This window comes from Pristiophorus japonicus, chromosome 12 (genome assembly GCF_044704955.1).
Source record: "Pristiophorus japonicus isolate sPriJap1 chromosome 12, sPriJap1.hap1, whole genome shotgun sequence".
NCBI classification, from domain to species: domain Eukaryota; kingdom Metazoa; phylum Chordata; class Chondrichthyes; family Pristiophoridae; genus Pristiophorus; species Pristiophorus japonicus.
In genome coordinates this window covers 125,744,319-125,771,338 of record NC_091988.1, presented here as the reverse complement: position 1 = coordinate 125,771,338, position 27,020 = coordinate 125,744,319, and the positions used below count along the sequence as shown (strand labels likewise).

Here is a 27,020-nt window from a genome sequence, read left to right as displayed (position 1 = left end):
ATGCCAAGGCTCAGCCACCAGAGTCACAACTGCGGCACTCCACGAGAGAGCGTCGACCACCTGCAAGACTTAACCTTTGACACAAAAAGACGTAAGCGGGGGAGGTGATGTCATGTATGTAACCACCATGCAACAGTAATCTTCATGTAACTGTAACCTTCATGCAACTCCTGTACACTGTACTTATACCCTAGAAATGCACACCCTGACCACAGGGGGTGAACTTGTAGGAGACATTCCTCACCTGGGTTTCCAGGTATAAAAGGGGAGGTCCAACCCAGGGTCAGCACTCCTTGGTCCTGAGAATAAAGGTTAAGGTCACGTAGTGACTGTGTCTGCAGTACATGCCTCTGTGAGTTTGCAGTACGCTGCAGGGACACCACAGAGATAACTATAGTGAGAGAGGACGTATTAAGAGGTTTAGCAGTTTTGAAAGTGGATAAATCCCCAGGCCCGGATGAAATGTATCCCAGGCTGTTAAGAGAAGCAAAAGAGGAAATAGCAGAGGCTCTGAACATCATTTTCCAATCCTCTCTGGCTACAGGTGTGGTGCCAGAGGACTGCTAAAGTTGTACCTTTATTTAAAAATGGAGAAAAGAATAGACCGAGTAATTACAGGCCAGTCGGCCTAACCTCAGTGGTGGGGAAGTTATTGGAAAAATCCTGAGGGACAGGATAAATCTTCATTTGGAAAGACATGGATTAATCATGGACGGTCAGCATGAATTTGTTAAGGGAAGGTCGTGTCTGACTAACTTGATTGAATTTTTCAAGGAGGTAACCAGGAGGGTCGATGAGGACAGTGCGTATGATGTTTTGTAGATGGATTTTAGAAAAGCTTTTGGTAAGGTCCCACATGGCAGTCTGGTCACGAAAGTAATAACCCATGAGATCAAGGGCAAAGTGATAAGTTGGATCCAAAATTGGCTCAGAGGCAGGAAGCAAAGGGTAATGGATGATGGGTATTTTTGTGACTGGAAGGATATTTCCAGTGGGGGTCCACAGGGCTCAGTGCTGGGTCCTGTGCTTTTTGTGGTATATATCAATGACTGGGATTTGAATGTTGGGGGTATGATTAAGAAATTTGCAGATGATACTAAAATCGGCCATGTGGTTGATAATGAATAAGAAAGCTGCAGACTGCAGGAAGATATCAATGTACTGGTCAGGTGGGCAGAACAGTGGCAAATGGAATTCAATCCGGATAAGTGTGAGGTAATTCATCTGGGTAGGTCTAACAAGGCAAGGGAATACACATTAAATGGTACGACACTGAAAAGTGCAGAGGAACAAAGCGACCTTGGAGTGCAGGTCCACAGATCCCTGAAGGTAGCAGGCCAGATAGATAAGGTGGTTAAGAAGGCATATGGAATACTTGCCTTTATTAGTCAAGGTATGGGATACAAGAGCAAGGAGATTATGCTTGAACTGTATAAAACACTGGTTAGGCCGTAGCTAGAGTTCTGTGTGCAGTTCTGGTCACCACATTACAGGAAAGATGTGATTTCACTGGAAAGGGTGCAGAGGAGATTTACAAGAATGTTACCTGGACTGGAGAATTTTGGCTATGACGAAAGATTGAAGATGCTGGGTCTGTTTTCTTTGGAACAGAGGAGGCTGAGGGGAAACCTGGTTGTGGTGTATAAAATTATGAGCAGCCTGAATAGACCTCTTTCCCTTGGCAAAGGGGTCAACAACCAGAGGGCAGAGATTTGAAATAATTGGGGGGAGGTATAGAGGAAATATGAGGGGAAATTCCTTCACCCAGTGGGGGTCTGGAACTCGCTGCCTGAAAGGGTGATAGAGGCAGAAAGCCTCACCACATTTAAAAAATACTTTCGATGTGCACTTAAAGTGCTGTAACCTACAGGGCTACGGACCGAGGGCTGGAAAGTGGGATTAGGCTGGATCATCATAGGCAGTCCCTCGGAATCGAGGAAGACTTGTTTCCACTCTAAAAATGAGTCCTTAGGTGGCTGAACAGTCCAATACGAGAGCCACAGTCCCTGTCACAGGTGGGACAGATATTTGTTGTGGGAAAGGGTGGGTGGGACTGGTTTATCGCACGCTCTTTCCGCTGCCTGCGCTTGATTTCGGTGGTGAGACTCGGGGTTATCATTAATAGGCTGGATAGCTCTTTGTCGGCCGGCGCGTACATGATGGGCCGAAATGGTCCCCTTCCGTGCTGTAAATTACTATGATTTTCTATGATTTCTATGATTAATTACTTTCCTCACTCTCATTAGACCTTTGGTTCCCTGATATGCTTTTTGTGTCTTCTTTGTGTTTTCTACTGTGAGGACAGACACAAAATATTTGTTTAACATCTCTGCCATTTCTTTATTCCCTATTATAATTGCTCCTGTCTCTGCCTCGAAAGGACCCAGATTTACTTTCACTAACCAAAAAATAGTACAACACAGAAGGAAGCTATTCAGCCCATCGAGTTTGCACTGGCTCAAGAACAGTCCAGTTACTACCACCCACCCACTCTTTCTCCAGATCCCTGCAAATTTTTCTACTTCAAGTATTTATCCAATTTCCTAGTGGAGGCTGCTATTGACTCTGTATCCACCACCCAATTAGGCAGTGCATTCCAAATCCTAACCACTCGTGTTAAAAAGTTGTCCTTATGTCGCCTCTGGTTCTACCACCAAAAACCTTAAATCTGAGCCCTCTTGTTATCGACCTTCAGCCATTGGAAACTGTTTCTCTTTATTTTCTTTACCTAAATCCTTCATCATTTTAAACCCTGCTATCAAATTGCCTCTTAGCCAGAAAAAGCAGCAAACCTGAGGACTGGGAGAATTTTGTAATACAGCAGAGGAGGACAAAGGGTTTAATTAGGAGGGGGAAATAGAGTATGAGAGGAAGCTTGCTGGAAACATAAAAACTGACTGCAAAATCTTCTATAGATATGTGAAGAGAAAAAGATTAGTGAAAACAAATGTAGGTCCCTTGCAGTCAGATTCAGGTTAATTTATAATGGGGAACAAAGAAATGGCGGACCAGTTAAACAAATACTTTGGTTCTGTCTTCGCGAAGGAAGACACAAATAACCTTCCAGAAATACTAGGGGACCGAGGGTTGAGTGAGAAGGGGGAACTGAAGGAAATCCTTATTAGGTGGGAAATGGTATTAGCGAAATTGATGGGATTGAAGGCCGATAAATCCCTGGGGCCTGATAGTCTGCATCCCAGAGTAATTAAGGAAGTAGCCCTAGAAATAGTGGATGCATTGGTGATCATTTTCCAACAGTCTATCGACTCTGGATCGGTTCCTATGGACTGGAGGGTAGCTAATGTAACACCACTTTGTAAAAAAGGAGGGAGAGAAAACGGGTAATTATAGACCAGTTAGCCTGACATCAATAGTGGGGAAAATTTTGGAATCAATTATTGAAGATAAAATAGCAGCACATTTGGAAAGCAGTGACAGGATCGGACCAAATCAGCATGGATTTATGAAAGGGAAATCCAGCTTGACAAATCTTCTAGAATTTTGTGAGGATGTAGCTGATAGAGTGAACAAGGGAGAACCAGTGGATGTGGTGTCCAAGAGATTGGTGTGCAAAATTAAAAGAGCATAGTATTGGGGGTAATGTACTGATGTGGATAGAGAACTGGTTGGCAGACAGGAAGCAGCGAGTCAGGATAAACAGGTCGTTTTCAGAATGGCAGGCAGTGACTAGTGGGGTACCGCAAGGCTCAGTGCTGGGACCCCAGCTATTTACAATATACATCAATCAATTGGATGAGGGAATTGAGTGTAATATCTCCAAGCTTGCAGATGACACTAATCTGGGTGGCAGTGTGAGCAATGTGGACGACGCTAAAAGGTTGCAGGGTGACTTGGACAGGTTAGGCAAACGCATGTATAATGTGGATCAATGTGAGGTTATCCATTTTGGCGGCAAAAACACGAAGCAGAATATCATCTGAATGGTGGCAGATTGGGAAAAGGGGAGGTGCTGCGAGACCTGGGTGTCATAGTATATCAGTCATTGAAAGTTGGCATACAGGTTCAGCAGGCGGTGAAGAAGGCAAATGGTATGTTGGCCTTCATAGCTAGGGGATTTGAGTATAGGAGCAGGGAGGTCTTACTGCAGTTGTACAGGGCCTTAGTGAGGCCTCACCTGGAATATTGTGTTCAATTTTGGTCTCCTAATCTGAGGAAGGACATTCTTACTATTGAGGGAGTGCAGCGAAGGTTCACCAGACTGATTCCCGGGATGGCAGGACTGACATATGAGGAGAGACTGGATCGACTGGGCCGATATTCACTGGAGTTTAGAAGGATGAGAGGGGATCTCGTAGAAACAAATAAAATTCTGACGGGACTGGACAGGTTGATGCAGGAAGAATGTTCCCGATGATGGGGCAGTCCAGAACCAGGGGAAACATAGAAAATAGGTGCAGGAGTAGGCCATTCGGCCCTTCGAGCTTGCACCACCATTCAATAAGATCATGGCTCATCATTCCCTCAGTTCCCCTTTCCTGCTTTCTCTCCATACCCCCTGATCCTCTTAGACATAAGGGCCATATCTAACTCCCTCTTGAATATATCCAATGAATCGGCATCAACAACTCTCTGCGGCAGGGAATTCCACAGGTTAACAACTCTCAGTGAAGAAGTTTCTCCTCATCTCAGTCCTAAATGGCCTACCGCTCATCCTAAGACTTTGTCCCCTGGTTCTGGACTTCCCCAACATCGGGAACATTCTACCCGCCTCTAACCTGTCCAGTCCCGTCAGAATTTTATATGTTTCTATGAGATCCCCTCTCATCCTTCTAACTCCAATGTATAAAGGCCCAGTTGATCCAGTCTCTCCCCATATGTCAGTCCTGCCATCCCGAGAATCAGTCTGGTGAACCTTCGCTGCACTCCCTCAATAGCAAGAACGTCCTTCCTCAGATTAGGAGACCACAACTGAAAACAATATTCCAGGTGAGGACTCACCAAGGCCCTGTACAACTGCAGTAAGACCTCCCTGCTCCGATACTCAAATCCCCTAGCTATGAAGGCCAACATACCATTTGCCTTCTTCACCACCTGCTGAACCTGTTTGCCAACTTTCAATGACTGATGTACCATGGCACCCAGGTCTCGTTGCACCTCCCCTTTTCCTAATCTTCCGCCATTCAGATAATATTCTGCCTTCGCGTTTTTGCTCCCAAAGTGGATAACCTCACATTTATCCACATTATACTGCGTCTGCCATGCATTTGCCCACTCACCTAACCTGTCCAAGTCACCCTGCAGCCTCTTAGCGTCCCCCTCACAGCTCACACCGCCACCCAGTTTAGTGTCATCTGCAAACTTGGAAATATTACACTCAATTCCTTCACCCAAATCACTGATGTATATTGTAAAGAGCTGGGGTCCCAGCACTGAGCCCTGCGGCACTCCACTAGTCACTGCCTGCCATTCTGAAAAGGACCCAGTTATCCCGACTCTCTGCTTCCTGTCTGCCAACCAGTTCTCTATCCACGTCAGTATATTACCCCCAATACCATGTGCTTTGACTTTGCACACCAATCTTACGTGTGGGACCTTGTCAAAAGCCTTTTGAAAGTCCAAATACACCACATCCACTGGTTCTCCCTGGTCCACTCTACTAGTTACATCCTCAAAAAATTCCAGAAGATTTGTCAAGCATGATTTCCCCTTCATAAATTCATGCTGACTTGGACCGATCCTGTCACTGCTTTCCAAATGCGCTGCTATTTCATCCTTAATAATTGATTCCAACATTTTCCCCACTACTGATGTCAGGCTCACCCATCTATAATTACCCGCTTTCTCTCTTCCTCCCTTTTTAAAAAGTGGTGTTACATTGCTACCCTCCAGTCCATAGGTACTGATCCAGAGTCGATAGACTGTTGGAAAATGATCACCAATGTATCCACAATTCTAGGGCCGCTTCCTTAAGTACTCTGGGATGCAGACTATCAGGCCCCGGGGATGTATCGGCCTTCAATCTCATCAATTTCACTAACACAATTTCCCGCCTAATAAGGATATCCTTCAGTTCCTCCTTCTCACTAGACCCTCGGTCCCCTCGTACTTCCTTTGTGAAGACAGAACCAAAGTATTTGTTCAATTGGTCTGCCATTTCTTTGTTCCCCATTATAAATTCACCTGAATCCGACTTCAAGGGCCCTACGTTGGTCTTCACTAATATTTTTCTCTTCAATATCTATGGAAGCTTTTGCAGTCAGTTTTTATGTTCCCGGCAAGCTTCCTCTCGTACTCTATTTTCCCCCTCTTAATTAAACCCTTTGTCCTCCTCTGCTGAATTCTAAATTTCTCCCAGTCCTCAGGTTTGTTGCTTTTTCTGGCCAATTTACATGCCTCTTCCTTGGATTTAACACTATCCTTAATTTCTCTTGTTAGCCATGGCTGAGCCACCTTCCCCGTTTTATTTTTACTCCAGGCAGGGTTGTACAATTGCTGAAGTTCATCCATGTGATCTGTAAATGTTTGCCATTGCCTATCCACCGTCAACTCTTTAAGTATCATTAGCCAGTCTATTCTAGCCAATTCACGCCTCAAACCATCGAAGTTAGCTTTCCTTAAGTTCAGGACCCTAGTCTCTGAATTAACTGTGTCGCTCACCATCTTAATAAAGAATTCTACCATGTTATGGTCACTCTTCCCCACGCACAAGATTGCTAATTAGTCCTTTCTCATTACACAACACCCAGTCTAGGATGGTCAGCTACCTAGTTGGTTCTTCGACATATTGGTCGAGAAAACCATCCTTAATACACTCCAGGAAATCCTCCTCCACTGCATTGCTACCAGTTTGGTTAGTCCAATCAATATGTAGATTAAAGTCACCCATGATAACTGCTGTACCTTTATTGCATGCATCCCAAATTTCTTGTTTGATGTTGTCCCCAACCTTACTACTACTGTTTGGTGGTCTGTACACAACTCCCACTAGCATTTTCTGCCCCATGGTATTCCGTAGCTCCACGCATACCGATTCCACTTCATCCAAGCTAATGTCCTTTCTTACTATTGCATTAATTTCCTCTTTAACCAGTCGAAGGATATCTCCTAATCTGAGGAAGGATGTTCTTGCTATTGAGGGAGTGCAGCGAAGGTTCACCAGACTGATTCCAGGGATGGCTGGACTGACGTATGAGGAGACACTGGAGTTTAGAAGGATGAGAGGGGATCTCATAGACACATATAAGATTCTGACGGGACGGGACAGGTTAGATGCGGGAAGAATGTTCCTGATGTTGGGGAAGTCCAGAACCAGGGGACACGATCTTAGGATAAGGGATAGGCCATTTAGGACTGAGATGAGGAGAAACTGTGGAATTCCCTGCCGCAGAGAGTTGTTGATGCCAGTTCATTGGATATATTCAAGGGGGAGTTAGGTATGGCCCTTACGGCTAAAGGGATCAAGGGGTATGGAGAGAAAGCAGGAAATGGGTACTGAGGTGAATGATCAGCCATGATCTTATTGAATGGCGGTGCAGGCTCGAAGGGCTGAATGGCCTACTCCTGCACCTATTTTCTAAGTTTCTATGCGTCCTGGAACCATTCTAGTAAATCTCTTCTGTACCCTCTCGAAAGCCTTCATGTCCTTCCTAAAATTTGGTAGCCAGAATTGGACACGATACTCCAGCTGGGGCCGAACTCATGTTTTCTATAAGTTTAGCTTAACGTCCTGGCTTTTGTACTCTCTGCCTCTATTTATAAAGCCCAGGATCCTCTATACTTTATTCCCTGCTTTGTTAACCTGACCTGTCATCTTCAAAGATTTATTCACAAGCACCGCCAGGTCACTCTGTTCTTGCACCCCCTTTAAAATTGTACCATTTAGTGTGTATTGTATCTCCTCAGTCTTCCTAACAAAATGTATCACCTCACATTTTTCTGCATTGAATTTCATCTGCCTTGTCTCCGCCAATTCCACCAGCCTGTGTATTTCTTCTTGAAGGCTATTACTATCCTCCTCAATGTTTACTATACTTCCAAGTTTCATGTAATCTGCAAATTTCAAAATTGTGCCCTGTACCCCCAAGTGCAAGTCAATAATGTAGATCAAAAGCAGCAGTGGTCCTAGTACTGAACCTGGGGAATACCACTGTATATCCCCTTCCAGCAATTCACCAAAACGCCGTGTTCTATCCTTTAGCCAATGTTGTATCCATGCTGCTGCCCCTTTTATCCCAGGGGCTTCAGTTTTGCTAACACGCCTAGTATGTGGTACTTTATCAAAAGCCTTTTGAAAGTCCATATACACAACATCAACTACACTGCCCTCATCTACTCTCTTTATTACCTCATCAAAAAACTCAATCAAGTTAAGTGGCTCTTTATTAGTCCATGCTTGTCCAAGTGGCTGTTAATTTTCTTCCGTATTATTGTTTCTAATAGCTTCCCAATCATTGATGGTAAATTGACTGATCTGTAATTGACAGGTTTATCCTTCTCCCATTTTTTGAATAAGAATGTAGCATTTGCAATCCTCCAGTCCTTTGGCATCACCCCCGTATCTCAGGAGAATTGGAAGATTTTGACCGGCACCTCCGCAATTTCTACCCTTATTTCCCTTAGCAACCTAGGATGAATCCAATATGGAACGGGCGACTTATCCACTTTAATTATCGCCATCCTGTCCAGTACCTCCTCTTTATCTATTTTTATCTCATCCAGTATCCCAGCACCAGACTCGTTTACTTTGGCAATGGCAGCAACCTTCATGTTTACTATTGCGTTAACTAATCTCTTCTTTATTACATATAATTTGCACAACCTCCCTGCAGCCTTTGTTCTCATCCACACATAGCAAAGGCTGTCACCTCCACCACTGCATCTGTGGTCCCTTATCTGCCTGAGTCGCAGTCACATCCTCCTGTCCCTGAATACTAACCAAATCTAAACCACTATCTAACTCAAGGGTTGTGACTGCCCCCTGGGTCAAAATATCCAGGTGACTCTCCCCTTTCCTGATGCATCACAATCTCTGCGCCGCATTGAGTCGAAGTTCCTCAAGTTGCAAACACTTACTGGCTTTATCCATGTTAAGCTGCTCTCCACAAACTCCCACATGTTTCAGATGCAACACACCTACTACACTGGCATCTCTGGCCCCATGTTTTATATATTTAATGTGCCTCAATGCGAGGAGTATTCAGAATAAGGTAGATGAATTAACAGCGCAGATAGCAGTTAACGGTTATGATGTAATTGGCATCACGGAGACATGGCTCCAGGGTGACCAAGGCTAGGAACTCAACATCCAGGGGTATTCAACATTTAGGAAGGATAGACAGAAAGGAAAAGAAGGCGGGGTGGCATTGCTGGTTAAAGAGGAAATTAATGCAATAGTAAGAAAGGATATTAGCTTGGATGAGGATGTAACTAGTAGAGTGGACCAGGGAGAACCAGTGGATGTGGTGTATTTGGACTTTCAAAAGGCTTTTGACAAGGTCCCACACGTAAGATTGGTGTGCAAAATCAAAGCACATGGTATTGGGGGTAATATACTGATGTGGTTAGAGAACTGGTTGGCAGACAGGAAGCAGAGAGTCGGGATAAATGGGTCCTTTTCAGAATGGCAGGCAGTGACTCGTGGAGTGCCGTAGGGCTCAGTGCTGGGACCCCAGCTCTTTACAATATACATCAATGATTTAGATGAAGGAATTGAGTGTAATATCTCCAAGTTTGCAGATGACACTAAACTGGGTGGAGGTGTGTGCTGTGAGGGAGACGCTAAGAGGCTGCAGGGTGACTTGGACAGGTTAGGTGAGTGGGCAAATGCATGGCAGATGCAGTATAGCAGTTAACGGTTATGATGTAATTGGCATCACGGAGACATGGCTCCAGGGTGACCAAGGCTGGGAACTCAGATGCAGTATAATGTGGATAAATGTGAGGTTGTCCACTTTGGGGGCAAAAATGCGAAGACAGATTATCTGAATGGCAGCAGATTAGGAAAAGGGGAGGTACAACGAGACCTGGGTTCATCAGTCATTGAAAGTTGACATACAGTTACAGCAGGCGGTGAAGAAGGCAAATGGTATGTTGGCCTTCATAGCTAGGGGATTTGAGTATCGGAGCAAGGAGGTTTTACTGCAGTTGTACAGGGCCTTAGTGAGGCCTCACCTGGAATAGTGTGTTCAGTTCAGTTTTGGTCTCCTAATCTGAGGAAGGACATTCTTGCTATTGAGGGAGTGCAGCGAAGGTTCACCAGACTGATTCCCAGGATGGCTGGACTGACATATGAGGAGAGACTGGATCAACTGGGCCTTTATACATTGGAGTTTAAACGGATGAGAGGGGATCTCATAGAAACGTATAAGATTCTGATGGGAGAGGACAGGTTAGATGCAGGTAGAACGTTCCCGATGTTGGGGAAGTCCAGAACCAGGGGACACAGTCTTAGGATAAGGGGTAGGCCATTTAGGACTGAGATGAGTAGAAACTTCTTCACCCAGAGAGTTGTTAACCTGTGGAATTCCCTGCCGCAGAGAGTTGTTAATGTCAGTTAATTGGATATATTCAAGAGGGAGTTAGATATGGCCCTTATGGCTAAGGGGATCAAGGGGTATGGAGAGAAAGCAGGAAAGGGATACTGAGGGAATGATCAGCCATAATCTTATTAGCCTACTCCTGCACCTATTTTCTATGTTTCTAACTAAAAGGAGCGACACCTTTTATGCCACTCCCAAGTTACAACTTCTCAGTCTGCTTCCAGCTCCCAGTAATAAACCTGATTCAGGCAATCATTTACATCTTTTTTCCTCAACCGAGGATTCCCCTCCGCCGTGGTTAACATGGTCCTTGACTATGTACGTTCTATCTCCCGCACCTCTGCTCTCGGACTGAGCAGTTGTAACTTGGGTGTGACATAGAAGGTGTCGCTCCTTTTAGTTAAATTAAGTTGTTTAAAATAAACCAAGTGAGTTCATTATATAAAACTTTAATTAAATATATACAACAAGGGGCCAGAGATGCCGGTGCAGCCGGTGTGTCGCATCTGAAGCATGTGGGAGTTTGTGGAGAGCCCGAGCAGGTGAAACAGCGATTTACTTGTATTTCTTTCAATTTACTATACTGTATTCGCTGCTCACGATGGGGTCTCCTCTACATTGGGGAGACCAAGCGTAGATTGGATGACCGCTTTACTGACCACCTCCATTCAGTCCGTAAGTGTGACCCTGAGCTTCCGGTCGCGTCACTTTAATTTCTCCGTTCCACTCCCACTCTGATATCTCCGTCCTCAGACTCCTTCACTGTTCCAATGCTCAACGCAAGCTCGAGGACCAGCACCTCATCTTTCGTTTAGGCACTTTACAGCCTTCTGGACTCAACATCGAGTTCAACAATTTCAGAACATAACCTCTGGCTATCTTTGGCTCCCTTTCCCTCCTCCCTCCCATCTTATGTTTTTTTTCTTCTTTCTTCTCTTCTTTTTCTCTTTGTCTATAATGGCAGCTGGTCATTACTACGCCATTCACACCTTATCCAGATTAACCTTTTTCTAACTTCTGTCATTACTATTTCAATTCGGCTCATCATCCCTTTTGTCTCTCTAATCTCGTCTGCTTTCCACCCTATCACAGACCTTCCCTTTGGTTCTTTCTTCCCCTCCCCGTTTCAGTACTTAAGAATACGCTCTTTTCAGATATTCGGCAGCTCTCACGAAGGGTCGTTGACCCGAAACATTAACTCTGTTTTTCTCTGCACCTGCCTGACCCGCTGAGATTTCCAGCATTCTCTGTTTTATAATAATTTACGTCTGATTGACTGTTAACTTCTAACTGCCTTCTAATTTTTAAAGTTTTGTTAAATTCTAAAAGTTGAGACTAAATTTCAGTTTGACCGACTCACCAACTTATCAGAGCGTCCCACTCCCACCAAACTTCCCACTTGGTTTAAGATGCACTCAGATAACATTGCGCTCTGTGTTTACACTCTGTACCTTAGTTCTGTGACTCTGTTCCTAGCTTATCCATCATGCAGTTACACACAGCTATGAGGGGACATGGCATGTTTGTCTCACTAAGAGATTTTCTCTAGGTTTTTTCCCCCCACACATAAATGTGTAGATAGGTATTCCCTCAAGTATTACTGTAAATGGGGAACAGCAACTTTTTTATTGTAGTAAGGAATGTCTTGTTTATATTCAGTCCTTTCTGGGTCATCTTAAGACCATTTGTGCCATTAATTAGTCTTTGGCATTTGGCTTAGAAGATTTTTATGCCTTAATTATGTGTGAACTTCCACATTCAGTTCCACAGCTGAACTCCATCGGCAAAACTATGGCAGATGGAGTTCTATTTGGGGAAGTGTGAGTTCATTCACTTTGGATCTGAGAAAGACAAATCGGAATATTTTCTTTATGGTGAGAAGGAGCGAAGGGATGTTGGTGCCCATGTGCACAAGTCACTAAAAGCTAGTGAACAAGTATTAAAAGTAACAAAAAAAGCCTAAAACCATTATCTATTTGAGGAGCTGAATTAAATACCTCTGTTCCTATGTTTTTATTTTGTGGACAACTTTTAAGCTGCACCTCATTTTAACAACAACTTCTATTTATATAGCGCCTTTAACGTAGTAAAATGTCCCAAGGCGCTTCACAGCAGTGTTATAAGACAAAGCAGATAAATTTAACATCGAGCCACATAAGAAATTATGGCAGATGTCCAAAAGCTTTGTTAAAGAGATAGGTTTTAAAGAACATCATAAAGGAGGAGAGGTAGAGAGGCGGAGAAGTTTAGGCAGGGAGTTCCAGAGCCCAAGCAGCTGAAGGCACGGCCACCGATGGCTGAGCGATTATAATCAGGGATGCTCAAAAGGGCAGAATTTGAGGAGTGCAGACATCTCGTGGGGTTGTGAGGCTGGAGGAGATTACAGAGATAGGGAGGGGCGAGGCCATGGAGGGATTTGTAAACAAGGATGAGAATTTTGAAATCGAGGCGTTGCTTAACCGGGAGCCAATGTAGGTCAACGAGTAGAGGGGTGATCGGCGATCGGGACTTGGTGCGAGTTAGGACTCAGGCTGCAGAGTTTTGGATGATCTCTAGTTTACGTAGTGTAGAATGCGGGAGGCCAGCCGAGAGGTAACAAAGCAATGGATGAGGGTTTCAGCAGCAGAAGAGCTGAGGCAGGGATGGAGGTGGGCTATGTTACGGAGGTGGAAATAAGCGGTTTTAGTTATGCCGCAGATGTGTGGCCGGATGCTCATTTCAGGGTCAAATATGACGCCTAGGTTGCAAACAGTCTGGGCAAGCCTAAGACTGAGGCTAGGGAGAGGGATGCAGTCAGTGGCTAGGGAATGGAGTTTGTGGCGGGGACATATTCGTTCTTCCCAATATTTAATTGGAGAAAATTCCTGCTCATCCAGTATTGGGTGTCGGACAAGCAGTCTGACAATTTAGAGACCATGGAGGGGTTGAGAGAAGTGGTGGAGAGGTAGAGCTGGGTTTTGTGAGCGTACATGTTGAAACTGACTCATTAAGCACATTTCAGGCAGTTTACAAAGCATTCCCTCAATGAATCTCGAAGGCATTCTTGATGCACTTTTCGGGGCATTATTCTTACATGGAACACCCATCTCTTGTTGGGACTGGGTGAATTAGGTTTATGGTCAGTCTAGGTGAGTATTACGACACACCATGGTCTTGGTAACCTCCAGGAGTGTTGACCAGAAGGGCAGTGGGAAGGGCAGGGATATGACCAGAATAAATGCAGCAGATTCAATAATCAGTCTTTGGTCAGCTATACCTTCGACATCGTAACTTTCTACATCCTCTTCAGGCAAACAGACAGTCTCCCACATTGGTTCCTAGAATTAAAGGAGAAAATTACCCATAGTATAAAACATTCATGTCCCGTTCTGACATATTCAAAGATCATTGCTATATAAGCAAGCTGTCTCATTCCATAACTACACTCTCCTTTCAAACCTTAGAAAATACCCCATCTATCTCTAGCCTTGAAAATCCTATCGCCACTACTACTTCTTACCTCTGAGCTGCTGAGTTACCCCAAATTTTGCAAAACTTACCCTTACTCAAGATCTCTGTCTTCTTTGCTTCTCAACTACTTGTTGAATATTAAACTTTTCAAATGGTTAGCAATACCATACTTGAGGTCTAAGCTGCACATGGCAATAACAGTTATTTCTATCAGTCTTGCTGCACAATTTAGGGAGCTTGGAATAACAGATTTTTTTCAGTCATTTTTCTAAAAAAAAGTCTGCTCTGGCTCAAATGAGGGCTTCGCAAAGCAATAAATCTTCTACTTTAAAGACTTGTTCAGTTTCATGAGCGGCTGAGGAAACCTACTGAGATTCCCTCTCCGTATTTTATAGCTCTTTTGTTTTATCTCAAAGCAAACCACCTAGGTATGAGGGGCAAGTTGGCTAAGGTAGATTGGGAAACTGCAATGGCTAGCATTTAAAGAATGAATACATAATTTACAACAAACATACATTCCATTAAGGCACAAACTCCCCACAGGCAAAGTGGTTCAACTGTGGCTAACAAGTTAAAGACAGTATTAGATCAAAGGAAGACTTTTATAATGTTGCCAAAAAGAGCAGTAAGCCTGAGGATTGGGAGGATTTTAGAATTCAGCAAAGCAGGACCAAGAAATTAATAAAGGGAAAATAGAATATGAGAGTAAACTAGCGAGAGACATAAAAACAGACGGTTAAAACTTCAATAGGTATGAAAAAAGGAAAAGATTAGCAAAAGTAAATATGGGTCCCTTACAGGCTGAGACAGGAGAAATTATAATGGGGAATAAGGAAATGGCAGAGAAATTAAACAAATATTTTGTGTCTGTCTTCATGGAAGAAGACACATCCTCCCGGAAATTGTGAATAACCAAGGGTCTAGCAAGAATGAGGAACTGAGAAAAATTAGTATTCGTAAAAAAATAGTACTGGAGAAATTAATGGGACTGAAAGCCGATAAATCCCCTGGACCTGATGACCTACATCGAAGGGTTTTGAAAGAGGTGGCTAAAGCGATAGTGGATACATTGGTTGTCATCTTCCAAAATTCCATCGATTCTAGAATCTATTATTAAGGACGTGGTAACAGGGCACTTAGAAAAGAATAATAGGAGTGGACAGAGTCAACTCAGATTTATGAAAGGGAAATCACGTTTGACAAATCTGTTAAGAGTTTTTTGAGGTTGTAACTAGTAGAATAGATAAGGGGGATGCAGTGGATGTGGTGTATTTGGATTTTCAGAAGGCGTTCGATAAGGTGCCACACAAGAGGCTATTAAACAAAATTAGGGCTCATGGGAGGATAGGAATAAACGGGTCATTTTCATGTTGGCAGGCTGTAACTAGTGGGGTGCCGCAAGGATCAGTGCATGGGCCCCAGCTATTCACAATCTATATCAATGATTTGGATGAGGGGACCAAATGTAATTTCTCCAAGTTTGCTGATGATACAAAACTAGGTGGGAATGTAAGTTGTGAGAAGGATGCAAAAAGACTTCAAGGGGATATAGACAGGCTGAGTGAGTGGGCAAGAACATGGCAAATAGAATATAATGTGGAGAAATGTGAAGTTGTCCACTTTGGTAGGAAAAATACAACAGTGGAGTATTTTTCAAATGGTAAGAGATTAGAAAATGTTGATGTTCAGAGGGACCTGGTGTCCTTGTACACGAATCACTGAAAGTTTACATGCAGGTACAGCAGGCAATTAATAAAGCAAATGGTATGTTGGTCTTTATTACAGGAGGATTTGAGTATAAGAGTAAAGACATCTTATTGCAATTATATTGGGCCCTGGTGAGACCACATCTGGAGTATTGAAGACACTAAAAACATCCCAATAGTGGATAATCAAGGGGCTATAGGGAGGGAAGAACTTAATACAATTACTATCACTAAAGAAGTAGTGATCGGTAAAATAATGGGACTAAAGGCAGACAAGTCCCCTGGACCTGATGCCTTACATCCTAGGGTCTTAAGAGAAGTGGCTGCAGAGATAATGGATGCATTGGTTGCAATCTACCAAAATTCTCTGGATTCTGGGGCGGTCCCAGCGGATTGGAAAATCACAAATGTAATGCCCCTATTTAAAAAAGGCAGACAAAAAGCAGGAAACTATAAACCAGTTAGCCTAACATCTGTCGTTGGGAAAATGTTGGAGTCCATTATTAAGGAAGCAGTAGCGGGACATTTGGAAAAGCATAATTCAATTAAGCAGTCAGCATAGTTTTATAAATGGGAAATCATGTTTGACAAATTTGCTGGTGCTCTTTGAGGATGTAACGAGCAGGGTGGATAAGGGTGGACCAGTGGATGTGGTGTATTTGGATTTCCAGAAGGCATTTGATAAGGTGCCACATAAAAGGTTACTGCACAAGATAAAAGTTCACGAGGTTGGGGGTAATATATTAGCATGGATTGAGGATTGGCTAACGAACAGAAAACAGAGAGTCAGGATAATTGGGTCATTTTCTGGTTAGCAAACAGTAACTAGTGGAGTGCCGTAGGGATCGGTGCTGGGGCCTCAAATTTTTACAATCTATAATAATTACTTGGATGAAGGGACCGAGTGTAATGTAGCCAAGTTTGCTGATGATACAAAGATGGGTGGGAAAGGAAATTGTGAGGAGGACACAACAAATCTGCAAAGGGATTTAGACAGGTTAAGTGAGTGGGCAAAAATTTGGCAGATGGAGTATAATGTGGGAAAATGTGAGGCTATCCACTTTGGCAGAAAAAATAGAAAAGCAAATTATAATTTAAATGGAGAAAATTTGCAAAGTGCTGCAGTACAGAGGGACCTGGGGGTCCTTGTGCATGAAACACAAACAGTTAGTGTGCAGGTACAGCAAGTAATCAGGAAAGCAAATGGAATGTTGGCCTTTATTACAAGGGGGATAGAGTATAAAAGCAGAGAAGTCCTGCTACAACTGTGCAGGGTATTGGTGAGGCCACACCTGGAGTACTGCGTACAATTTTAGTCTCCGTATTTACAGAAGAATATACTTGCATTGGAGGCAGTTCAGAGAAGGTTCACTAGGTTGACTCCGGACATGAGGAGGTTGACTTATGAAGATAGGTTGAGTAGTTTGGAGTTCAGAACAATGAGAGGTGATCTTATCGAAACATATAAGATAATGAGGGGGTTTGACAAGGTGGATGCAAAGAGGCTATTTCCACTCATAGGGGAAACTAAAACTAGGGGACATAGTCTCAGAATAAGGGGCCATGCATTTAAAACTGAGATGAGGAGAAATTTCTTCTCTCAGAGGGTTGGAAATCTATGGAACTCTCTGCCCCAGAGTGCTGTGGAGGCTGGGTCATTGAATATATTTAAGACAGAGATCGATAGATTTTTGAATATTAAGGGATTTAAGGGATATGGGGACAGTGCAGAAAGGTACAGTTGAGGTAGAAAATCAGCCATGACCTTACTGAATGGCAGAGCAAGCTTGAGGGGCCAAATGGCCTACTCCTATTTCTTATTCTTATCTTCTTATCTCCTTTTTCATGCCTCACAATAGATATCGGACTAGAACCTCTACTTTTGTGCTTATTGCCCAAAAATGGGCATTACTTCCGGCGTAGGCGGTAAAAAAGGGTTTCAGATCGCCGGCTTCTCACCCATTCTCAAAACACCTATTTTACATTTTTGAAAATGGGCGTTACCACGAGCAATATCAAATGGGCGATAGCGTAAAATTTTTTTGACCTTCTGCCATAAAGTGTGGCCGTCCTTAGCAACAGTATGACAACGCTCGATTCCCGTGATTCTGGAGGTCAAGGGTCACCATGACATGAGCAAAAGAGGAGACAGAGAGAGTGGGGGGGAGCTCAGAGGGACTGAAGGCATGGCTGAGTATGGTGTGGCTGCTCTGGGAGGAAGGAGGGAGACTTTAGAGCTTCACAGCAAGTAATCAAACAAAAATTAGCTGTTACCAGCCACATATTTGCCCTATAATGGAGGGAGAGGAGGAGGCATCACAGCACTCTGTGGAGACTGACGCTGGAGAGAGCAGTGAGGTGAAAGAGGAGAACATTGGAGGCCGCAAAAGAGCCAGGAGGTTCTCGGACTAGGCAAATGCCTCCCTCCTGCAAGAGGTTGAGTTACGCTGGGGTGATTTGACACAGGGAGGGCGTGGGAAGTCCACCCCAAAGGCCTACCACCAATGCTGCAAACAATGGAACGATCTTGTGGGATCCGCAAGAGTAAGTATTACATTGATTTACATGTACTTATGTATTTATATAATTTGATTTGTAACAGTGATGAGTGACTATCAGCAGATGTGAGGTCTTGCACTTTTACCGGGAATGTTTTACTCAAAGCCTGCAGTCACGGTGTACGTCTTTAGGTAAAGAATGATAATAATCATAATTACATCTGTCGGTTGTGTGTTGTATCAGTGTCTGTGACAGTACGTAGCAATGATATCACACAATGATCTCCTGCCATGTCGTCCTGTCACCTTTTACAGAAGAAGTTATCGACAATGAGGTCCGTGCAGAGGCAAACGGGTGGGGGGGGCACCAGTCCCCAGCGACATCACAGAAATGGAGCAGCGAGTGCTCGCACTGGTGGGAAGCACCCCCAGACACCCACGGATGCATCTGCAGATCCTGAAGTGATGCCACGTGAGTAAAGCTTATGTGATGTAAAGTCAATAGATGCCACACCAACTCATATCCAAACAATCATATATGATAGATGATTTCTAAAAGTATCATAGAAATAATGCTGGCCTAATGAAAATCATTGTAATGCACAATGTGTTGATGGTCATGAAATGTGATGTCTGTGATGATTTTGAGAGCGGTGGTGCTTTTGTCGTGCATATGCTGTGGGTAGCGCTGGACTCACCTTGTCACCCTAGCACCCCCTTCTCCTCGAATAACCTTATTTGTGTTTTGCAGCTCAGCCAGCAGTCCGGCCCCAGGCAAGGCCAGAGGCCAGAAGGTGGGGGGCGCTGGGCAGGAGTCGGCGGACGATCCTACTATATCTGGTGCTGAGGAGCTTCGATTGTCGCCCGTCAATCCATTGGGTCTGTTCTCGACGGGTGAGAGCGCGGACTTCGAAGAACCTGCATCGCCACACTCCAGAAGCCATTCCACCCCAAGGCCATCTAGTGGTCCTCCGGTCATTCTTGCCTCCACTCTGGAGATGCTGGCCCCAAGCACCTCTCCACAGGGCACCCCATTTATCCCCAGGGCGACGCCGACCCCGCAGAGACCTCGTGGACGCGGCAGGTCTGTTCCACGAGCGTCACATGACAGCGGAGTGATTGTACAGTTGTCCAGGAGGACTGTAGACATTGGTGACCAGTTCATCGAAGCATTGGTGGGCATATCCCGACACCCGGCCACCATGACCGAGTACATTCCACACATGGTGGAGTCCCTGGATGCAATAGCCAGGAACACTGCTGCCACAGGCCTCCCACCCCTAGGTTCCGCACCACCACTGCGAAGGACAGATGAGATCAAGGATCAAGATCCTGCTTCTGCATCAAAGAATGTTGCCCCCTTCGCACCCCCCACTCCCGTACTCTTGCAACCACCGCATCTGCCTTCATCCCCCCCCAATAAGGCACCGCCTGAGGAAGTCCTCAGCCAGGCGCCGTGGAGCAAGGAGGGGAAGAGGTAGAGGTGGGGAGAAGGAGAGGGGGGAAGGAAAATGAGGTGCATGCTCAGGTGATGGCCGTGTTATAACTCCATCTGGGTGTATGCAATTTGTTGCAATGTATGGGGGCTGGGGACCACGCTCCTGCTTTGCCTTTGTATTCTGTGTTGGTGGACATGTTGAACATTTGATTGATGTCAATGGTGGAAAAAGTGGGGTGTGGGTGGGGGTTGGGTGTTATTGGCTGTGATCCTTATGATTTCACACCAATGTTGATATTAAACTTTTGTTATTGAACATAACCTTGTTGTGCATTGTCTCAGATAGCTGGACCATTACACACTGGTGATTCCTTACCATGAAAGAGTTAAATACAACTTAACATCGATCAACGTAAACTTTTAACTGGCACCAAGGTGATGGGCACCATTGATGTCTGAGCTGCACATACACAGCAGTGTGTCAGCATTGTCACTCACATCAGCGGCTCTTTCAGGCAAATTTTTCCGCTATCAGCTCCTCACGTAAGAATGGGATTTAACAAATGCCAGCCACACCGCTGGCATTCGTTCCGGTTAGTTCCACTTTTTGTGCGCGGTTTTTTGAGCGAGTGATATTGTGGGCGATATGTGTGTGAGGTGGTGAAATTGACGATGGCCGATCTCCATGGCCGTTAATTTGGGTAAATATGCTCTTTACGACAAAAAACAGTGGCGGGGGCGTTCATATTGAATCTCAACGTTAATTCCGTGCGGAAAGTAATGCTGGCGATATTATAGTCGTTGATTTCGCCCATTCTGCTGATTCCGCCCCAAAAAAGTGGGCAGACGGTAATTTTTTTCCCGGCATTAAGCCAATTGGGAAAATAACACTCGGCGATAAGTCTGCTAAAAAAGCCCGCCAGTTTCCATTTTGTGCCAAAATGGGCGATAAGGGAATAAGGGGTTATGGAGAGCAGGCGGGGAAGTGGACCTGAGTCCAGCATCAGATCAGCCATGATCGTATTAAATGGCGGAGGAGGCTCGAGGGACCATATGGCCTTCTCCTGCTCCTAGTTCATATGTTCTTATATGGGCGTTATACGTCATTTCAGCGGCAAAATGGGCGTTAAGTGGGCGTTAAGCATGCAAAAAAAGTGGAGGTTCTTGCCCATAGCCTTAGCAGTGTAACCAGAAAAACAAGCTCTAATACAGTTTCAATGGAAGATTTATTCCGACAGTATAGTACAGCAAGCAAGAGTAAAATAGGCATCAGGATAGGATGTACACAACACATCCATACTTTCAGCATCATATCTGAGAAGCCTCAATGAAAGTCATATTCACACTTGCAGAGGATATAGTGACTTCAGCCCAGTATTCTCTCCACTGCAGCAACAGGGATGGCATTAATGATCTTTTCTAACAGGGCAGCTTATACAATTCAGTAAGGATTATTAAGCATCAACATCTGTGATTATCACCTCAAACAAGTACATTTTTCCATGGCAACACACAAGAAACTTACATCCTCATAAAGAACCATTTAATGATGGGTTGTATATTTGGCTCCAAGGGAACCTTACTTAGCTGCTACAACCTTGTCTCCTGCTACACCGCCAATCTTTGATGCAGACAGGCAGATCTTTAGAGTCACAACTCTGACTTTTGCACGGTGCTTCAGTATGGTTTGTCAAATACTGAATGCTGTGCAACCTGCCCCTCAACAGGAATATAGTCATGGGGCCCGAACTTGGTCAATGCCAAGGCCCGCCCAAAGGACCACCGAGAGACCAGGCGGTACTTTGTCAGTAACATTCCTCTAAAAGATCTGCCAGTACCGCCCAGCGGCAAAAAGCCGACATACGCCATAAATTTGGGCAGCAGCTCCCAATCTCAGTGGCAAATGCAATCCTCGCCAAAGTGCCGCCGAGAACTGAGTCGGGTCTGGGGTTGGGGGTCGGAGGGAACACATCAAAATAAAAATTTACACACAAAAAAAAATCCACTGGAACACCTTCAGGAGACCCCGTCCACCTAAATCGCCAGAAAAAAATAAAAGAAGTTCACTTACCTTTTTTTGCAGGTCTTCTTACTTACCATTGGGGTTAGATCTGCCTTCACGCAGCAGTCCTTCCCCTTGCTGCTGCCGACTCCCGCCCGCACCAAACTGGCAGCTCGGCGGGGCGGATGGTCACTCATGCGCCTTGCGCACTGGCGGCCGTCAGCGGGCGGTTCCCAGCGGTCCTCTCCTCCCGCCGGCAGGAGGCCTAGTGGAAAATGGCACCGAGGGGAGACTGCTCAAAAAACTTGGCAACAGTGGGCGGTAAGGCCACCAAGTTCGGGCCCAACGATTTTGATGAAAAGCAGTTAACAACATATGAAAGATTTTGAAAATGAGGATGCACAGCAGGTCCCTTCGGCAGCTGAGGAAGATTAGTTGATTAGGCTGATGGATAATTAGTGCGTTCAACTTGCACACAACCCGTTCTGTTTATTCCATCGATACTGCTGTTGCACAGCAGTTCCCTATTTACTCTCACATCACTGTTAATCCATTAGGTTACATCCATGTTAAAAGTCGGAATGAAATAGCAAATACCTTTAAGTGAAAAGTCTTTATTAATGTAGCACTGTGCAAAGAGAGTGTGTGTACTGTAATGCTGTCCCTTTGGCCATGTCCTTAACCCACTGTTGTATTATAAGTTTATGGTCAGAATGGGAAGCATGCTGAGGGCTAGAAATTGTGTAGCTCCCCATTTGGGGCGATAACTTTTCAGGAGCGCAAAAGTATCACCAGGCGAAAAATAATTTTTGCTCCCGGGAACTTCCGCTATCACTTTCCTTAGAGCGCTAAAGTGAGAGGGGTGATAGTGGCAGAGCACTGCACAATGTTCCGTGCAGCGCTGCCATCTTTGGAGCCTCCATCCCTCGCTTAAAGGGAAGGGACAATGTTGGTTTGCATCAATCCTCATGCTATCTCGGTGGGTCCACGGGACCAGAGTGCAGGGCTGAGTAATCATAGCATCAAAACAAATCAGGAGGCAGCAGAATGGGCACTACCTGACCACCACTGCTGTTAAATATCACTCCCCAAGCGGCCAGGCAAGGTGACAACACCTCCTGCAGCTGCTGTTTTTGATGCCTGACGATGCTGCAGGGGGCGGAAGCGAATATCACATCCGGGGCGGTAAAGGGGCACTGTGCATCGGATGACGTCAGGATCTACGGGGCGCAGGAGAGCGAGGTGGTAAGTGTTAGCGCCAGCGCAGCGCCAGGGAAGTTCGCGGGCGTAGGTTATTACACGGTCAGTAACCCCTCAGCGTCCCGTTACCTCTGCAACCAGGCCAATTTCTCCCCCTTAGAATTCACCTATATCTATTTCCTTAATCGGTAGATTGCTTGGCCAACTAGAAGGATGTGGTAATGAAGCAGGTGGTTAGAGAAAAAATAAGGTTGAAAAAGCTTAGTTAAATATATGGAAAATCATTCCTCAAATATAAAAAGCATTAAAAAAATAAAAGGATGATTAAGCAGGCAAAGAAATTGGATGAAAGACTGACAGTCAATATTAAAAGAAATAATGAGGTCTTTTATAAAAATATAAGAAAAAGGATAGCTAAAGGGTTGGAATCACAGAGACAAGACGGTCACCTGCACCTGCAAGTGAGGGAATGGCAGAGATGCCTAATCAAAGAAGAACTCATATGATTTTGCATAATGCTTTCGATAAGGTGTCAATGACTACATTTGTATAAAAATGATTGCTCATGGTATTAAATAAAATTCAGTGACATGGATAGAGAGATGGCTCAGGGCACAGAGTCAGAGTGCTGAACGCAAATAATATTACACACCTGGGATGAGTGCTGGGAGTTCATGTATACCAGCTTTATGCAGGTCTAGGCACTGCTTGTTGCATTAGTAGCTTATCTGGTGGCAATGACTTGGAAATGGACCTACAGGCAGTAGTGTGAAGATTTGCACATGCTCCAAAATTACAGCTAATTCTTTAGAAGACCAAATGAAGCTGCAAAGGGTGAGTTTGAATTTGAAAGCATTAAGTGTGAGGTGAAAGTAACAGCAGTAATGATACTGTGAATGGGGGAGGCTCGGTGTGATGAAGAGCAGAGGGAATTGTTGGTACAGGTTCACAGGACATTAAAGGCAGCACCTCAGGCTGATAAGGCTGCAATAAAAGATAGAACAAAGTTCTAGGTTTTATCTCATGAGGTATAGAACGTAAAAGCAAAGAGGTAATTATGAGCTTATATAATAAGACCTCAGTAGAGTACTGTGTGCAGTATTGGGCTCCACCGCGTAAGAAGGATATTGTGGCTTTTGTGACGGTACAATGCAGATTCACTGGGATGCTCCCTGGTATGAAGAAAGAATTGGAAAAATTGGGAATTTTTTTTTGTTAGAACAAACAGATTATGGGGTGATGTGATGGAAGTGTTTAAAATTATGAAAGAATGGGACACGACAGGCAGAAGCAGACTGTTTCCAAGGATCTATCCTTGGCCCCTTCCTGGTTCTCATCTACATGTTGCCCCTCGGCGACATCATCCAAAAATACAGCGTCAGTTTCCGCATGTACGCTGATGACACCAGCTCTCGACCCCACCACGGTCTCTAGATTGGCAGACTGCTTGTCCGATAAATTTTCTCCAATTGAATATTGTGAAGACTGAAGCCGTTGTCTTTGGTCCCTGCCAAAAATTCTATTCCCTAGCCACTGACTCCATCCCTCTGCCCAACTTCTGTCTAAGGCTAAACCACACTGTTCGCAACCTTGGTGTCATATTTGACCCGGAGATGAGCTTTCTACCACATATCCGTAGCATAACTAAGACCACCTATTTCCACCTCCGTAACATCGCCTGTCTCTGCCCCTGCTTCAACTCATCCGCTGCTGAAATCCTCATCCGTGCCTTTGTTACCTCTAGACTTGACTATTCCAACGCACTCCTGACTGGCCTCCCACATTCTACCCTACATAAACTAGAGATAATCCAAAACTCAGCTGCCCCGTGTCCTAACTCGCATCAAGTCCTGCTCACTCACCACCCTTGTACTCGCTGACCTACATTGGCTTCCGGTTAAGCAACACCTCGATTTCAAAATTCTACTTATTATTTTCAAATCCCTCCATGGCCTCACCCCTCCCTATGTCTGTAATCTCCTCCAGCCCCAAAACCCCACCTCCCCCCCCCCACCCCCCCGCCAAACCAAGATGTCTGCGCTCCTCTAATTCTGCTCTTGAGCATCCCTGATTATAATCGCTCAACCATCGTTGGCCGTGCCTTCTGTTGCCTAGGCCCCAAGTTCTAGAACTCCCTCCCCAAACCTCTCTTTCCTCCTTCAAGACGCTCCTTAAAACCTATTTCTTTGACCAAGCTTATGGTCACCTGCGCTAATTTCTACATATACACTCGGTGTCAAATTTTCTATCTCATAATACTCCTGTGAAGCACCTTGGAATGTTTCACTATGTTAAAGGCGATATATAAATACAAGTTGTTGCTGTAGTAGTTGAGTCAAGAACAAGAGGTCACGGAATTAGAAGTAGCTTTTTGACTTGGGTTGGAAATTAGTTGGGAGGTAGGAGACATAAAGGGTAGGTACGATTAGTGGGATGTGACAACTGATGTTCCCAGGATCAGTTCTGGAGCCTCAACATTTCATTCTATTTATTAATGACTTGGATCAAGGAATAGAGAGCTGTATATCCAAGTTGACACTAACTTAGGAGAGACACTAACTATTGCAGATGGCAGCAGGATGTTATAAAGGGTCATAGACAGATTAAGTGACTGGACAAAACTGTTCAATGTGGGCAAGAAAGAGCCAGGTGGTGGGATTAATTGCATCGCTCTTTCAAAGAGCCAGCACAGGCACGGTGTGCCAAATGGCCTCCTGTGCTGTATTATTCTATGATTCTATGTGTATGATCATCCACTTTGTACCCAAGAAAGGTAAATCATGAGAAACTAGGGACTGTAGAGGCGTAAAGAGATTTGGGAGTGCAAGTACACAAATCTTTAAATGCCAGTGGACAGATACAGAAATCAATTAAAACAGCTAATAGCCTTTATATCGGGGCAGGAACACAAAGGGAGAAAGTAATGCATCAAATGTACAGAACCTTGGTCGCACCCCAACAGGAGTACTGTGTACAGCACCGCATCTCAGGAAGGATACAATGGTCTTGGAGGAAGTGTAGCACAGATTCACCAGAATTATACCAGGGTTTAGAGGGACAGGTTGCATAAACTAGGCTTGTACTCTCTTGCATATTGGAGGTTGAGGGGTGATAAGATCAAGGTGTTTACAGTGTTAAAATGATTTGATAGAGTAGATATGAAAAAACTATTTCCTCTGGTGAGGGAATCATAGAATAGAATCATAAAAATTTACAGCACTGAAGGAGGTCGTTTCGGCCCATCGTGTTGCGCCAGCCGACAAAGAGCTATCCAGCCTAAAAATCGAGAACAAGAGGACATGATTTTACAATTAGAGCCAGGCCATTCAGCAGCAAGTGAACAAAGCATTTTTCACACAGGACATAGTAGACATTTAGAACTCTCTCCCCTAAATGGCAGTGGATGCTAGGAGAATTAGAGCTTTCAAGACTGAGCTAAATTTTTGTTTGGCACGTGTATCAAGGGATTTGGAGCAAAATGGAGTTGAGGTGCAGATCAGCCATGATCTAATTGAATGGCGAAGTAAGCCTGAAACGTGGTCCAACCGTGGCTAACGAGAAGTTAAAGATAGTATTAGATCAAAGGAAGAGGCTTATAATGTACAAAGCACTAGTTAGGCCACAGCTAGAGTACTGCGTGCAGTTCTTTCACCACATTACAGGAAAGATGTGATTGCAACAGAGAGGGTACAGAGGAGATTTACGAGAATGTTGCCTAGACTGGAGAATTTTAGCAATGAGGAAAGATTGGATAGGCTGCGTTTGTTTTAGTGCCTTAAAGGAATGTTTATTTGTTGTAAATTATGTATTTTTTCAGTGCTAGCCATTGTCTGCCGTCATATCTTTTAATGTAGTTTCCCAATCTACCTTAGCCAACTCTTCCCTCATACCTACGTAGTTTGTTTTGTTTAGATTAAAGACCCCAGTTTCGGATTTAACTAAATTGCATTCAAACTTAATATAAAATGTTATCATATTATAGTCACTCTTCCCTAAGGGCCCCTTTACTACAAGATTATTAATTAACCCTTTCTCATTGCACAATACTAGATCTAAAATAGCCTGCTCCCTTGTTGGTTCCTCAACATAATGATCTAGAAAACCATCTTGTATACATTCCATGAGTTTGTCCTCCACATAATTAAATTTGGTTTGGCCAATCTATATGTAGATGAAAGTCCCCCATGATTACCGTATTACCCTTGTTACATGGGCCTCTAATTTCCT

The 27,020-nt window shown here is 44.4% G+C and overlaps 1 protein-coding gene across 1 annotated transcript in view; it reads right to left on the bottom strand.

Moving 5' to 3' along the window:
* The window catches only part of sycp2 (synaptonemal complex protein 2), a 1,164,109-nt gene that overhangs the window by 865,331 nt on the left and 271,758 nt on the right, over positions 1–27,020 (bottom strand). The window contains exon 13 of the mRNA XM_070894856.1: positions 13,756–13,816. Coding sequence (XP_070750957.1) covers positions 13,756–13,816 — 61 coding nt within the window. The remainder of the gene's footprint in view (positions 1–13,755; positions 13,817–27,020) is intronic.